The 15,344-nt window shown below is 40.4% G+C and overlaps 1 protein-coding gene across 1 annotated transcript in view; it reads left to right on the top strand.

Moving 5' to 3' along the window:
- Positions 1-4,527: 4,527 nt before the first annotated feature.
- The window catches only part of Aqr (aquarius intron-binding spliceosomal factor), a 70,753-nt gene continuing 59,936 nt past the window's right edge, over positions 4,528-15,344 (top strand). Inside the window, exons 1-4 of the mRNA XM_032902591.1 lie at positions 4,528-4,750; positions 7,122-7,178; positions 9,309-9,349; positions 12,380-12,415. Of these exons, the coding sequence (XP_032758482.1) occupies positions 4,676-4,750; positions 7,122-7,178; positions 9,309-9,349; positions 12,380-12,415 (209 nt within the window). The 5' untranslated portion in view covers positions 4,528-4,675. The remainder of the gene's footprint in view (positions 4,751-7,121; positions 7,179-9,308; positions 9,350-12,379; positions 12,416-15,344) is intronic.

Genomic DNA, 15,344 nt, shown 5'->3' with positions numbered 1-15,344 from the left:
TCCCCTCTTATGGATATTTTTGTTCCCCCTTTTAAGAAGGAGTGGAAGCATCCACATTTTGGTCATCCTTCTTCTTGAGCTTCCTGTGGTCTGTGGATTGCATCTTGGGTAATTCAAGCTTTTGGGCTAATATCCAATTATCAATGAGTGCATACCATGTGTGTTTTTCTGTGACTGGGTTACCTCACTCAGGATGATATTTTCCAGCTCATTCCATTTGCCTATGAATTTCATGAAGTCATTGTTTTTGATAGCTGAGTAGTACTCCATTGTGTAAATGTACCGCATTTTTTAAATCCATTCCTCTGTAGAAGGGCATCTGGGATCTTTCCAGCTTCTGGTTATTATAAATAAGGCTACTGTGAACATAGTGGAGCATATTTCTTTGTTGTATGTCTATTTCCATTTTTAGATACTGGATGGTTTTGTTCAATTCCTTCACCTGTTTGGTTGTGTTTTCCTGTAATTCTTTAAGGGGTTTCTGTATTTCCTCTTTAAGGGTTTCTACTTGTTTACCTGTGTTGTCCTGTATTTCTTTAAGGGAGTTATTTATATCCTTATTAAAGTCCTCTATTATCATCATGAGATGTGATTTTAAATCCAAATCTTCCTTTTCCAGTGTGTTGGGATCTCCAGTATTTGCTGTGGTGGAAGAACTGGATTCTGATGATACCAAGTATTCTTGGTTTCTGTTAGGTTTTTTTTTTTTTTTTTTTTTTTCGAGCTGGAGACCGAACCCAGGGCCTGCTAGGCAAGCGCTCTACCACTGAGCTAAATCCCCAACCCCTTTTCTGTTAGGTTCTTGTGCTTGCCTCTCGCCATCTGGTTATTTCTGATGTTAGTTGGTCTTGCTGTCTCTGACTGGAGCTTGTCTTTCCTATAGGCCTGTGAGCTTGTGATCTTTGGAGTGAGAGCATTCCTGGCAAACTAGCTGTCTGTTGGCAGGTTTTCAGTCATAGAGCTGTGGGACAGCCCCTGCTCTGGGCACAGATGGAGATCAGAAGGGTCCTGTTCTAGGCTGCCCTGTGGCTCCGCACCCCATATGCTCCCAGGATGTCTCTCCTTGGACAATTAATAGGGAGAAGGTGAGGGTCTCACCTGTGGGCTGTGGGCTTAGGAGGGATAGAGCTTCTGGCAGAGCAGCTCTCTGCAGGCAGGTTTTGTGTCCAAGGGCTATGGAATAGTCCTGGCTCTGGGTGCAGATGGAGACCAAAAGGGCGGTTTGTTCTTTTTTTATAATTTCCCATATTTCCTGGATGTTTTGGGCCAGAAACTTTTTAGATTTAACATTTTCGATCGATGTATCTATTTCTTCTATCATCCTTTATGTCTGAGATGCTTTCTTCTATCCCCTGTGTTGGTGATGCTAGCCTCTGTAGTTCCTGTTCTCCTCTGTAGGTTTTCCATCTCCAGGATTGCCTGTTTGTGTTTTCTTTATTGCTTCCATTTCCACGGTCAGATCTTAAACAGTTTTATTCACTTCCTTCATCTTTTTAATTGCATTTTTTTGTATTTAAGGAATTTTTTCATTTCCTCTTTAAAGGCCTCTCATTATCTCATAAGAGAGGATTTAAGGTTTTTTCTTGTGCTTCAACTGTGTTAGGATATGCAGGGTAGTGGGCTATCAGGGCTCTGTAGTACCAGATCCTCATGACTCTTGTTGGCTGTGTTCTTAGCCTGACCTTCAGCCAACTGGTTGTCTCTCCTGCAGGCAGGCCTCTGAGAGGCAGAGCTTTGGGCCAGAAAATGGAGGGCAAAGGACAAGGTGCAGTTTACCACTTCTGGCTGTGCCCTGGGGGACCTAGCAAGCAGGAAATTGGGGGTAGGAGTCTCACCTGGTTTTATGTGGTACCCACAGGTCCCAGGGAATGCAGGCAGATCTGTGAGCTTGAAAATAGATTAAGGGACCAAGTGCAGTTTTACTGCTTTTAGGGTGTGCCTAAAAAGGAACCTAGCAGGCAAGGGCTTGGGGGACATATATATATATATATATATATATATATATATATATATATATATATGGAGGCAGAAAAGAGAGAGATTATGATATTACATTTTTGTCATAGATCAGTTGAGCATTAAAAATTACAGCTGGTCCCTCCGATCTCTAGAAAGAGGCATATGACCTGAGCTCATTGGTTTAATATCCTTCTGGCCACCTGATCTTGAGATAAACTGAATTTAACAAATAGCTAAGCTGGAAATTTTCACCTTCTTTTTTTTCTGCTACCTCAGATTTATTTTCTATTCAGCGGAACCATTTTTTCCCTTTAAAACTCACCCCAGCTCTCTATTCTCCATGATGTGTGGTTCTGTACGTCTTTCAACCACTCAGAAGAGATTCGTGCTTGTACTGTTTGCCAAGTGTCTTCCCTGTTTGCTTCTTTCCTTAAATCTGCTAGAGCTCACCATTGGATCTTTTCACCCTTTGATCTTGGTACTTCTAGCAGACATCTTCACCCACATGTTACCTATTCCAACCTCCCTAAACCACTACTCAAAAGGCATCATCCCAAAATAATGTCCAACCCCTGGTTCCACAATGTCTTTACAAGGTCTTCCTTGTAGATTTTACAACTCAGTAACTCAAGCCTCGTTCCTAATTCCTAATGTCCTTCCACCGTGACCTGCTTTCAAGGCTTTATGGGCTGTCTATGGTGAAGTATAGAAGTAGCAATTTCAGCCTATCACGATTCATCATCAAAGCCATCAGAAAATCTGCCCTACTGTTTTATAGATGCCATATTTGGCAATAAGACGACATGGTTATTAACTATTCAAAATGTTTTACATTTAAAATTGCAATCAAGTGATTTTTAACTAAACATTCACAAACCATAAAAGATGGAGGGACAAAAAACTGCATGTATGTACTTAATTACCAGGCCTATGCTATTTTCTCTCACAGTACTCATTTTGGGCCGATGGATATATCATAAAATTAAGAGAGAATTGCCTACATTCCTCCAGAGAGAACTTACTAGAGATAACTGTTTAATCTGTGTTTGAATTTGAAAATGGTAAGGGTGTGCAAACCCAAGGATTATAACATAAGTCGTCAAATAAAAATCCAGGTAAACGTTTTAAACAGTTATTTCCCTGGTGAGGATATAAATGTAAAACTCACAAAAAGATGTTCAACGGCATCAGTCATTGCAGAAACATGAATCGTGTCTTTAATGGGACATGCCACGTCCCTATTAAAATGACTGAAACGACTTTAAAAACTGTCCATATTAACAGTCAGTGAGGGAAAGAGGACAGTACGAGTCTCAAATGTTAGAGAGGTACAGATACTTTGGAAAGACAGAAGTTTCTTAAAACGGTAAACATACACCTATCCTATGACCTTGCCATTGAATGTGTTACTTCAGAGGAAATGTATCTCTACGAAATGACTTAGAATTACCTGTAGAGGACTTTCTTTTAGTAGTCAACAACTAAAAACATTCTAAATGCCTATCAACTTAGTACTAAGTCAGTGGATTGTAATATGGCTGAAATGTTGACCATTATTTAGCAATACAATAAAATCAGTGACTGATCGGACCAACAACACAGACGCATCTCAAAATAATTCTGAGTGAGCAAAAAAAAAAAAAGAACATATTCTAAAATCTTATGGAAAAGAGTTTCTTTTTAAATTTTATTTTTATTTTTATTTCATGTGCATTTGTGTTTTGCCTCCATGTATGTCTGTGTGAGGACGTCAGAGCCTCTGGAACTAGAGTTACAGACAATTGTGAACTGCCATGCGGGTTCTCGGAATTGAACCCAGGTTCTCTGGAACAGCAGCCAGTGCTAGTTACTGCTGAGCAAATTTTTTTTCCTCTAAAAATTTATATAAAGTTTATATAAAATTCTCTAGTAAACAGCGACCAGTGAAGGTTGTGTGAGAAAAAGGGATGACAGGTTGAAGGCCCAAGGAAACATAGTAACTTCTAATGGCTTTGGGTAATCTCGGTGCCATGGTTCTGGTGAGGCTTTAATAGACATACAACTATTTCAACGTGTATTAAGTTTTACACTCTGTGTACGTTTATGTGTGGCAATCAGTACTTCCAGGAAGCTTTGGAAGTCACATGGTACCTCAAATTCCAAGAGTATGGGTTTTGTTTCTTACTACATCTTTGCATTCAGAGCTCAACCCTAACAATCAACATACTTTAAGAGACCTTCTAAAATGTGAAAACGTTCGCGTGTACCCTATGCTGGCCTCAAAGCAGACAAGGCCATTCCTCCAGTCTTCACACTCCACGTGCTGGGACTGAAAGACAGGTACCATCTCTCCTCCCCAATTTTCCCTTTCAGTTCATACGTTCAAGTAAACTCCTACAACCTATTCTTCCAATTCCCACCTTAGTAACCACATTCAACACCACCTAATCCTGCACGCTGAATGTTATTTCTCCTCCTTCCATTAGGGGGCAATAAAGAGATAGGTGAAGGCTGCTGACTCTCTAGCTCAAGCTTAGCTCTTGCCTTAACTTCCCGGCCCACTAGTTCTTCTTCCGGGGAACTCCGGGACTTCTCAGGTTCCGGGAGGAACCATGAGAACTTAGGCTCCCTTGTGCCCGGCGCTGTGGCACCCTGGCGCTAGCTCGCAGCCGCTGCCTAAAAGCTTTGGAGAATCGCCGCTACGAGCCTCTGGTCTGCTTCGGAGGTGACCGCTGCGATGGCGGCTCCTGCGCAGCCCAAGAAAATCGTGGCCCCCACCGTGTCCCAGATCAACGCAGAGTTCGTCACCCAGGTGAGCCCCGGCGTGCCCACTTGTGAAAGGAGGGATGCCGAGACCCCAGAGCCCGGCGTTGGGATTGTCTTTGATATCTTGTGTACATGCAAGTTACTAGGTAAACATTGGAAAGGCTACAGTGAAAGAGGCCGCTCCACGTTGGACTACAAAACATGCTTCTGAGTTGTATTAATCTGACAAGACTCTGTCTAAAAGTAGATCGCTCTGTGGCCGTTAATTGTCTGTCATTATGGAACTTTCATTTGGACACAGCAAAGCCAATTCTGGGCCTTTAGCCTTTCACATCCTTGTTAATTCTTCGAAAATTATTGAGAGTATAAGTGCGGGAAAATTCAAGCCCTCCCCCTTCTCTCCGATCTCAGCAGATTTGTCAAGGCCTAGAAGCTATTTCCATTCGCTTAGCCCCTGTATGTCTACACGTGTTTGTCTGTATTTCTGGACCTCTCTCGTCCAACGTTGCCCTCCTCGCTAAGACTTCTTTATCTGTCATATTTCTTCTGTCCTCCTGCAGCCTGCTCTTCAGGTTGCTCCAGAGTGCTCACGGGTGCAAAACTGCTCACATTACCCGTTTTCCTAAAATGTCCTGTAAAACAGTTCTGATTGTCCTTGAGATAATGACTGGAACCTTTGAAAGTGCTGTGATGTGGACTATGCTTTTACCCAAAGTGCTCAATATCTCTCCCATATTCATTCATTCCCCTTTATTCTCTCCCTGTCTCTCTGTCTCTGTCTCTGTCTCCCCCCACCGCCTCTTGTCCTAATAACTTTATGCTTTCACAACTCTAGCTGCAGTTACTTGAATATGCCATGGTAACTAAAAAGTGGATCCATTTTAACCTGGCTTCCTTTATTGTCATCCTCTTACACAACATTAGAGAGGCTATCCCTGACTTCTTAAGCTACATTAAAGCTAAATGCAGATAAAAAGATGATTTGGGAAAGAACACGGAAACAATCCAGGCAAGTGCTGATACCTTAAAGTTTGAGGGTAAAGAGAGCTAGAATGGTGGAACATATGAACTGAGAGGGAAAATGGAGGAGGAGAGGTGGTACCTGTCTTTTATTCCCAGCATGTGGGATGTGCAGACAGGAGGAATGGAGTTCAGGGCTAGCCTTGTCTGTTTTGAGGCCAGCATAGGGTACACAGGAACGTTTCGCATTTTAGAAGGTCTCTTAAAGTAGGTTGATTGTTAGGGTTGGGCTGTGAATGCAAAGAACACAGCTACCATCTTCTATGTTTTAGCTCAGTGAGGATGAATAATCAGTGAAATATAATACAGAAATATACAAATATATCAAAGTTATTTACAAACTGAAAAGACAGAAGCGGTAGTTGTCGGGTAGTGTCGCAAAGGCTTAAAGCAAAGTAACACTTCCGACTTGGCTTCTTTGTCCGTTCATCTTTCCGTGGTGTGTTTGTCTAGCTATACACTATTGAAGTGTACCAGACAGTGCAGTTACCTGTTTAAAAAATGTGCTTGCTAGAGTTTCTGGTTTTTGTTTTTGTTTTAAAGAGATTTTGTTTTGGTTTTTAAAAATCAGTAAGAACTATTCTGTTTTTCAGTTTGAATGTTTGATTCTATGTTTGGGGTGGGGCGGTATGTGCTTATGAGAGCGGTTACCTATGGAGGACAGAAGAGCTGTCAGACCCGCAGAACTGCATTTGGAGGGAGTCGTAAGCCACTCAGCGTGGTACTGGGAATGCAGTCAGGGCCTCTGGAAGACCAGGTGCTCATAATGGCTGAGCCACTTCTCCACCCCCAGTCCATGTTCCTTGACAACTCTATAATCCACTTCAATTTCTGGAGAGATTATATATGTGTATTCAAATTTCTAAGTGAAGCTTAACCTGCTCCAATGTAAATCACCGACTTCTATGTTCTTTGTTATAATCAGTCTTTATACTACGGTTTCTGAATGGTTTTTGTCTACTTATGTCTGGAAATAGTAGTCATTTAAAGGCTTATTTTTTTACAGATCAAAATTCATTTATATTTTAAAACTGATTTTTAATACTTATTCAGCTGATGACTAACCACTCCTGGGAAGTTTGCTAAATCTCTTGAGCTCTGGATTTTCTTATGACCGATCCAAAAATGGTTTACTCTGATTATAAACAAGCCATACTGTTGGCCAGGGGCTTGGATGTCTGGGTGTTTTGAACGTCCCGGTGGCTCGTTACCATAGAAAGCGTCACTGGTATTTGTTGGATTGTTGCCAAGGATGATAACTAAATTGTGTGTCTTATGGTACCTTTAAAGTTGCCCAGTTCTCCAGTCCTAGGTCTGCTTTAAGAAGCAGCTTCACATGTCTAAGTGGTACAGTGGTGTGAACCTGGAACTTACATTTTCACTGTTCACTCTTGCAGCTGGCATGTAAATACTGGGCTCCTCATATCAAGAAGAAATCACCTTTTGATATAAAAGTAAGTAGCTTTGTTTTATGATATACTTGCAAACAGCTGTGCTCTCGGTATTGTTTTAAAGATTAATTCAACAAAAGCTTTCAATACATTTTTTTATTTATTCACTTTATATTCACTGCCCTTCCTCCCTGGGTATCCCCCAACCCTCGAACATCAAGTCTCTACAGAGCCAGGCACATCCTCTCCCACTGAGGCCAGCCAAGGCAGCCCTGCTAGAAGAACATATCCCACAGACAGGCAACAGCTTTTGGGATAGCTTCCACTCCAGTTGTTCAGGACCCTTGTGAAGACCAAGCTGCACATCTGCTACGTATTTGCAGGGTGTAAGTCCAGCCCATATATGCTCTTTGGTTGGTGGTTCATTCTGAGAGCCCCAGGGTTCCAGGTTAGTTGACTCTGTTGGTCTTCCTGTGGAGTTCCTATCTCCTTCAGGGCCCACAGTCCTTCCCCCAGCTCTTCCCTAAGAGTCCTCAAGCTCCTTCTACTGTTTGGCTGTGGGTCTCTGCATCCTTCTGAGTCAGCTGCTGGGCAGAGCCTCCCAGAGGACAGCGGTGCTAGACTCCTGTCTGCAAGCATAACAGAGTATCATTAATAGTATTAGAGATTGGTGCTTACCCATGGGATAGGTCACTAGTTGGGCCAGCTATTGGTTGGCCGTTCCCTTAGTCTGTGCTCCATCCCCCATCCCTGCATTTCTTGTAGACAGGATAAATTTTGGGTTGAAAGTTTTGTGGATGAGTTGCAGATTTCCATTCATTCTCATGGCCATCTCTCCTGTCCCTCCCCACATCTGTTCCTGAACCCTCCATTCTCCTCCCTGTCCTCTCTCCCACCCAACTCCCTCCCTCCATCTGCTTCCTGTGACTGTTTTATCCCCCTGTCTAGATGAAATTCAAGCATCCTCACTTAGGCCTTCCTACCTGTTTAGCTTTTTTAAAAAAAAAACTGAAATTACTATTTTTCATTATCAAACTAATAATTGCTTATGTTAGAAAGTTTGGAATCTTTAGAAGTTACACATAAGAACAGAAATCATTACTTAGATATAACGTACATTTTCATCTTGTTTTATTTCTTTTAATCCTTTCCAAAAAAAATGTGCGTGCAATGATTTCCCCTCTGTGGATTCTTAGATGATGTAAAGATTTTATTATTACAGATGAGCATTCACCAAATATTTCTACTAATATATGCAGTTTTTTACAGAAGATTCTTGGCTGTTCCTTAGAAATAGAGGCTTCTGTTTCCGATGGATCTTAGGCTGCTAGACTGAGAGAAGGAAGTAGAAAGGCTGGAAGGTGATCTGGGTAGAAGAGACGACTAAAGGCGGGGAATGTTCAGTGCTCTGAGGGTTTCATCAAGACAGTTGTCAAACATAAATGCGTGACGGACTTTCTAAACGGAAGCTTCTTCCTGGAAGTCTCCTAGCGTGCTCGCTAGGCCTTGCTGCAGAGTGAATGTTGACACTGCAGAGCACTGGACGAGTGATGGAGACTCCGACCTTAGGCTCTGCAGTGTGCACCGAGCTGGATGCTTTAGGTGTCTTTGTTAAAGCTGCACAGCGTGAGTTCTGCCTCTGCCACATCTGGACTCGTGCGCCATTTCTTAAGTGAGGAAACCGACATTAGCAAGGTCAGACACTTGTAGCAGGGCCAGAGCCTGAACAGATGGTTTGAAGCAGTCTTCCAGAAAGTATGATGTTACCATGTTCATTTGGATATAGCAGTCATTCTTTGTTTCTGTAATATCCACATTCACACTTTCAATTTACTGTCTGTCTGGCTTTTAGAATGATTAGTAAAGTCTAATAACATTTAAAATCATTTAAAATTAATTTTTGAAAATATGACTTATGAGGTTTGCTTGTCTAGAAATGTTATAAACACATCCTGTTTAAAGAATATTATGGATTATATAAAGAAGATTAGTTTTTATGTGGATGGATTTATTACTTCTACTACTTTACGTTCTGTTGTTTTATACTTGAGACATATAATGTCATTACTAGAAAGTCTCTTGTTCTTTGAATATTTGATCTTATTTCATGTAATCTCAGTAATTGAAACCCTCAGTTTAGATTGAAAATCAAGGTGATTAACATATTAAACACTTTTATATTTTTGGCAATAGGTGATTGAAGAAATATATGAAAAAGAGATCGTCAAATCACGGTAGGAGTGAGTTTAATTGTGGTACCTTGGGGTTATGTAGACCACGTGGGGTGTGTCTGAATGACTGGTTCCAGTCTTGAAAGGATCTTTTTATTTTCTATGCAAAGTTATGGTGCTGGTATTGATTAGTTGCATGGTTTCTCTTGTGTCTTCTAGTTTCAGAGTCACATCAGAGGAATTAAACTCACATGCCTTATTTGGTTTGTGAAGAACCAAGATATGGATGGATGGATGGATGGATGGATGGATGGATGGATGGATGATGGATGATGGATGGATGGATGATAGATGGATGATGGATGGATGATGGATGGATGGATGGATGATAGATGGATGATGGATGGATGATGGATGATGGATGGATGGATGATGGATGGTTGATGGATGGTTGATGGATGGATGATGGATGGATGACGGATGGATGATAGAGCAGAGTGAGCATATGTTTATTTCATGTTCACTAATTATTTTCTTACTATTTCTGATAAATCTTCTAAAAAACACTCTTGAAATTGTAGAACCAAGATATAAAATAAAATGCCTATATCTATATATTACATAAAATTAAGACATAATTAGTTATTTTTAATAATGTACCTAAAGGGGTGACTTTAAAAATCCCCTTCACTGTTGCTAGACACCAGGGTGTCCGTCAGCATATGCAGTTTTATCTTCCCTTCACCACTCACATGGAAGGGATTAGACCCCTCATTCTGTCATGAGATACCTTAAAAGAAATTAACTGTGTGTATTGGTCATCGTTTCATATATTTACTTGTAGATAATGGTTTTTTGTTTTTGTTTTTTTTTGTTGTTGTTGTTGGTTTTTTTTTTTTTTTTTTTTTGGAGATACAGTCTTGCAGAGTTGAAGACTGGCCTTGAATCCTCCTGCCTTCAGCTTCTTATGTACCGGGATTACATGTGTGTACCACTATGCAAGCTCAAATTTTGTAGAGTCCTTTGTTTGGTATTTTAATGTATTACATGTTCAAGAAGTAAATTTTACTAAGTAATTTGAAGGGAAAACTAAGGCAGTTGGTTGCATACACCTTTAATCCCAGCACTCAGAAGACAGAGACAGGCAGTCCTCTGTGAGTTCAGGGTCAGCCTGGTCCACACAGTGAGTTCCAGAACAGCCAGGGCTGTTATACAGAGCAACCCTTTCTCAAAAAGCTATGATGATGATGATGATGATGATGATGATGATGATGATGATGATGGTGATGGTGGTGGTGATGATGATGATGGTGATGATGGTGGTGATGATGGTGGTGGTGGTGATGATGGTGGTGATGATGGTGGTGATGATGGTGGTGGTGGTGATGATGGTGGTGGTGATGATGGTGGTGGTGGTGGTGATGGTGGTGGTGGTGGTGGTGGTGGTGAGGAGGAGGAAGAGGAGGAGGAGGAGGCAGTATCAAAATAGGGGAGTGAATGTTTTATGGTTGACTTATATGCCTGGTAAGAATTTTTATAACAAAAATTGCAATATACTTTAACAGCTTTAAAACAGTGTTTTAGACTGGTGCCTGAGGAAATTAGTTTGCAGAGCAATGTATCATCTTCAGTATCTAGGGAATGGCTTGATGTAATATTTATTAAATGGTTATAATACACTCCCAAAATAGGCTGTTTTATAGTCTTGAGATACTTTTAATATCACAGTACTTATTTATTCAGATCTTAATATACTTATAGTATAAAAATAGATTCTTCCAGGATTTCAAAATTAATTTTTAAAAGCCTGTTTTGCCTAGTCAAATGAGTAGTAAGGCCTGTTACACAATTGGCTCATTTTTGCTATTTCTTGGAATGTCAGTTTTGGAAAGCTTCCTTGACTGCATTTTATTCAGCTTTCCTTTAAAATAGGAGTTGTTATCGTCTGTTTCCCACATACTGGCTTTCTCTAAGCATTTTACATACATGAGTACATTTACCCATCCCCTGAGATACTCTTCCTGCATACGGTCTAGGAAGGCGATTAGGGCACTGCCCAATAGTTGTTCCCTTGGCTCTTGTCTGCCACTTTGGTTTTTAGCAGGCATAGCCTCCATTTTCTTACAGGGCCCACTATACTTATACCCTTTGGCATTATTCTAAATCCTACAGTGACTTATAAAGAACTTTGTCTCACTACTTTGTGTTTATGTTTATTTGACACTGAGTGTAGTAACCCTTATAGATTAGTGTGCTATACCTGGTTAGAAACAGAGACCTTGGATTTTGTCCATACTCCAGAGGTCGCTGTTTGTTGCTTCCTCTAACATTCATAAGTGAAAACTGGATGAGATGAAAAAGTAAAGAGGATAGGCTTGCATGGTTTTTGACTTTAAATAAGCAGGCAGGCCAGCCAGATGCCCCACCAGGTAAAACACTTGCCACACAGACATGGAGGCTTGAGTTCAGCCTTCTGACCTCCACATACACCATGCTGTGTGTGTGTGTGTCCACACGTATCATGTATTCATAACGACACAGCCCTTTTTAGCATTTGAAGGTACCTTTTTCTCCTTATGTAGTTCTCAGTGTGGTTTCCGCCCAGCTGCATCCTGGGAAGTTGTATGGTGGTAGAGCAGCTTACATCTCTGCCTCCTGTTTCCTTATCAGCTATGGGGATGTGGGTGCTGATGGAGTCAGTGCACCTAGGTTTTATACACAATTTGATGGATTAATGAAACGTATGTTATGTTTTGAGCACAGCGTCATGCATAATAAATGTTGTCAGTCAATATTAGTATCTTACAAAAGCATACAGTCTACCCCAGGGATTTAATCAGTCATGATAATTATTTGTAGCTGTTCATATCTCCAAAACCCTTCAATCCAAGGACTGTGGCCAGTGGTTGCTCTGTCTTACACATACACGTTAGTTAGGTTGCTGCCCGGAGTGTCACTCAAGCCGTCACATCCACTCTGTTTAATTTGATTATAAAAGATTCCAAATGAATGAGAATTAAGATCTCTGAAATGTTTCTATTTTCTATTTCAAAGTTATTTATTATTTACTTATTTATTTATTCATGTTTTTAGGTTTGCCATCAGAAAAATAATGCTGCTGGAATTTAGGTGAGTGAAGCCATTGCATGGATGGTTGATGACCTCGACTGTGAGTAAAGTGTTAATTTCCAATAAAGAACATAGTTTGCTAGGCTTCAGCAGCAGCTTAGGGATACAGGTTGTATTTATTTAGTTGTTTCTCAATACTTATAAGTGGAGTGTGGGAATAAATCAGGATATACTCTATAACTAGTTTTCTTCCTTCTTAGTAGATTTTTGTTACTAATTCATCATTGTTCCAACCTACTTATAACCTAAATGTTTTAAACATAAGAAAGTGTATGGTTCTTCCCAAGGCCATGTCACACGTTGGGCATGTGCCACCCTTCTCACCTGTACTCCCAGCCTGAAAACAGGGTTTTTGTTGGTGGTGGTGATTTTTGGATTTTGTTGTTGTTGTTGTTGTTGTTGAGTTTGTTTGTTTGTTTGAGGAAAGGTTTCTCTATGATGCTTTGGCTGGCCTGAAACTCACTATATAGACCAGGATGACTGGTAACTCAGAGATTCACCTGCCTCTGTTCCTGAGTGCTGGGATGAAAGGCGTGTACCACTATGCCCTGTTCACACACAACGTTTAACTATAAAGGTATAAGAGACCATGCCTCATCCAGGTTTGTCTCGGATATAAAAATAAGAACAGCAATAGTGTTCAGCATAGGCTGAGCATGTCGTAAACAGTACTGAATGTTTTGTATGCATGGCACTCATAATACCCTGAAAAAGTAATGTGGGATAATGAAACTATTGAAACTGGCTCCAAAATCATTGTCACTTGTGTCAAATTGTCAGAGAACTACATAGGACAGCAATGTAAACTAATTCAATCTTCATTAAAAACATGACATTAAGTAACTGATCCTCTTTTAGAGGGAAAGTGTGGAGTTTGTGGTTGTAAATTAACTAGTATATCATAAGAACTCTAACAGAATTCAGTTTTATTCTCATAATAATCTTAGAAAGGTTTTTCTGGATTATCTAGGAGAAAACTGAATCTGGGAACGAGTCCTTTCTTGTCCTGGGATAAGTATATATTTTCTACTATACCAGGCCACTTTTCAAGAAGACCACTAGGTTTTCATTACCCTAACAACATACCTGAAGTAGTATCAGAAAAGCTTTGTTTTTGGCAAGTGGTTTCAGAGGGATCAGTCAGTGGTAATTGGTTGCTTTGGCCTACGATAGCACAGTGCATCATAGTGAGCACTGTTCATCTCATGGCAAAGAAAATTCAGGAAGGGCCAGAGCCCCAGAATTCCTTTCAAGTGCATATGCCTAGGGACTCTTCTTCTATTATTAGTCTCCATTTCCTGACGACTCTTTTACCTTCCAGTAGCACAACGAGCCAGGGATCAGGCCTTTAATACATCATCCTCTGGGTGGCCCTCAAGAGCCTTACTATGGCAAAGACAGATGAAAAACAAGATGTTGCTATGCAGTTAAGGTTAATTAGTTTCTTAGTGTCAAGAAATCAAAATGTTTAATGACTGAATTAAAGATAGCGAAACATTTTTAATTACTGAAAAGTGTTAATTGTCAGTGTGATAGGATTTAGAAACTCCTGGGAGATAGGCCACTGGGTCTCCTGCGAGGGCTTGTTCTGACTAGGATTAACTTTGGGAATGTGTTCCAGGGATTCTTTTGGGCAAGTATCAGTTGGTGTGGGAAGAACCGTCTTAGGGCGGGGCCAGATGTGGAAGATGGAGAAGGCACTGGCATCCATCATCCTGTCCTGATTGTGACAATGAATTGAAGACATTTCATCCGAGGAAGTTAATTAGAAAATAGTAAGCATGGACAATAAGAAAGCAGGCAATATGGTGTCTAGACTGACAAAGCCTTATGGGACATTCAGGAATCTCGATCGACGATGGAAAAGGGGCAGTATAGCAGACAGAATCTTGAGAGTTTTCTAGAAGTGCACAATTTCATTAAATTCTAGAAACACAGAACATAAATAACAGCACCACCACAAAGAACTAACATAGAATGAAGATTTTAAAATCTTCAGACTAAAGTCAGTGGAACCTAGAATTCTACACCCAGCTAACTTGTCACGAAGTAAATGCCAGCTAAAGAATGATCTGCACCACATTATAGCTGACAGAAACTCTAAGACATGATTTAAGAAGAATATTCACGTAAGGGATGAAGCACGTCCTCGCTCTTGTACTGGATAGCACTTTGTCTCTGACTTGATTCTTTTGACCAGCATTTGTTTAAAATCTCACCGGGCTCCTATGTTATTGCAGACTCACCAGGAAGGCAGTCTAGTCCTGGGCTCATGAGGTAAATACCAGCTCAGTGAGCCCCTGAGGTACAGAAGAACACAGAAGTAGAAGGGTATAACCCCCTGTGTGGGCACAAGCGTGTGGAAAGTCACACGAGTAGTGATCTAATGTGCAGGAGCAGCGCTCTTCTTCATTCATTAATGCTTCACAGGATGTGGTAGCCCAATATAATAATTCGTGTTCTGTTTTCTTTAATAAAAACTGACTAACTTACGTTTGTAAGGTCAGAGACACGTAAATTTTATTTGTTCACATTTCTCTAAGTCTAAATTAAGAATTTTAGTATCCAGAGAGACAAATGTCACTTACTTTAAAAACTGAATTATGTTGAGTTACCTTTTAACCTGAGTTGTAAAGCCTCTTTTTGATTTATAATTGTTACAAGTCATTTTTTTCTGATAAGAACTAGTGCAAATGTCTGAGTTTTATTTGTTTGTGAAAACACCTATTATAAAGTCTTGGTTTAAAGTTAATATATGTTAAATTAATTTATTTTTACTTCTGTGAACTTTCAGGAAAGAGAACTTCACGGCTAGAGATTTGTATGATAGTGGATTAGTGACTTCTCTTGTTGAATACTTGTCATGAGTACTTGTCATGCCATTTAAGAACAGAAGGGTTTAGTTGGGGTCACAGTTGAAGGTACAGTT

Source organism: Rattus rattus, chromosome 5 (assembly GCF_011064425.1).
Source record: "Rattus rattus isolate New Zealand chromosome 5, Rrattus_CSIRO_v1, whole genome shotgun sequence".
Classification (NCBI taxonomy): domain Eukaryota; kingdom Metazoa; phylum Chordata; class Mammalia; order Rodentia; family Muridae; genus Rattus; species Rattus rattus.
This window is presented reverse-complemented; position numbering and strand designations above follow the sequence as displayed.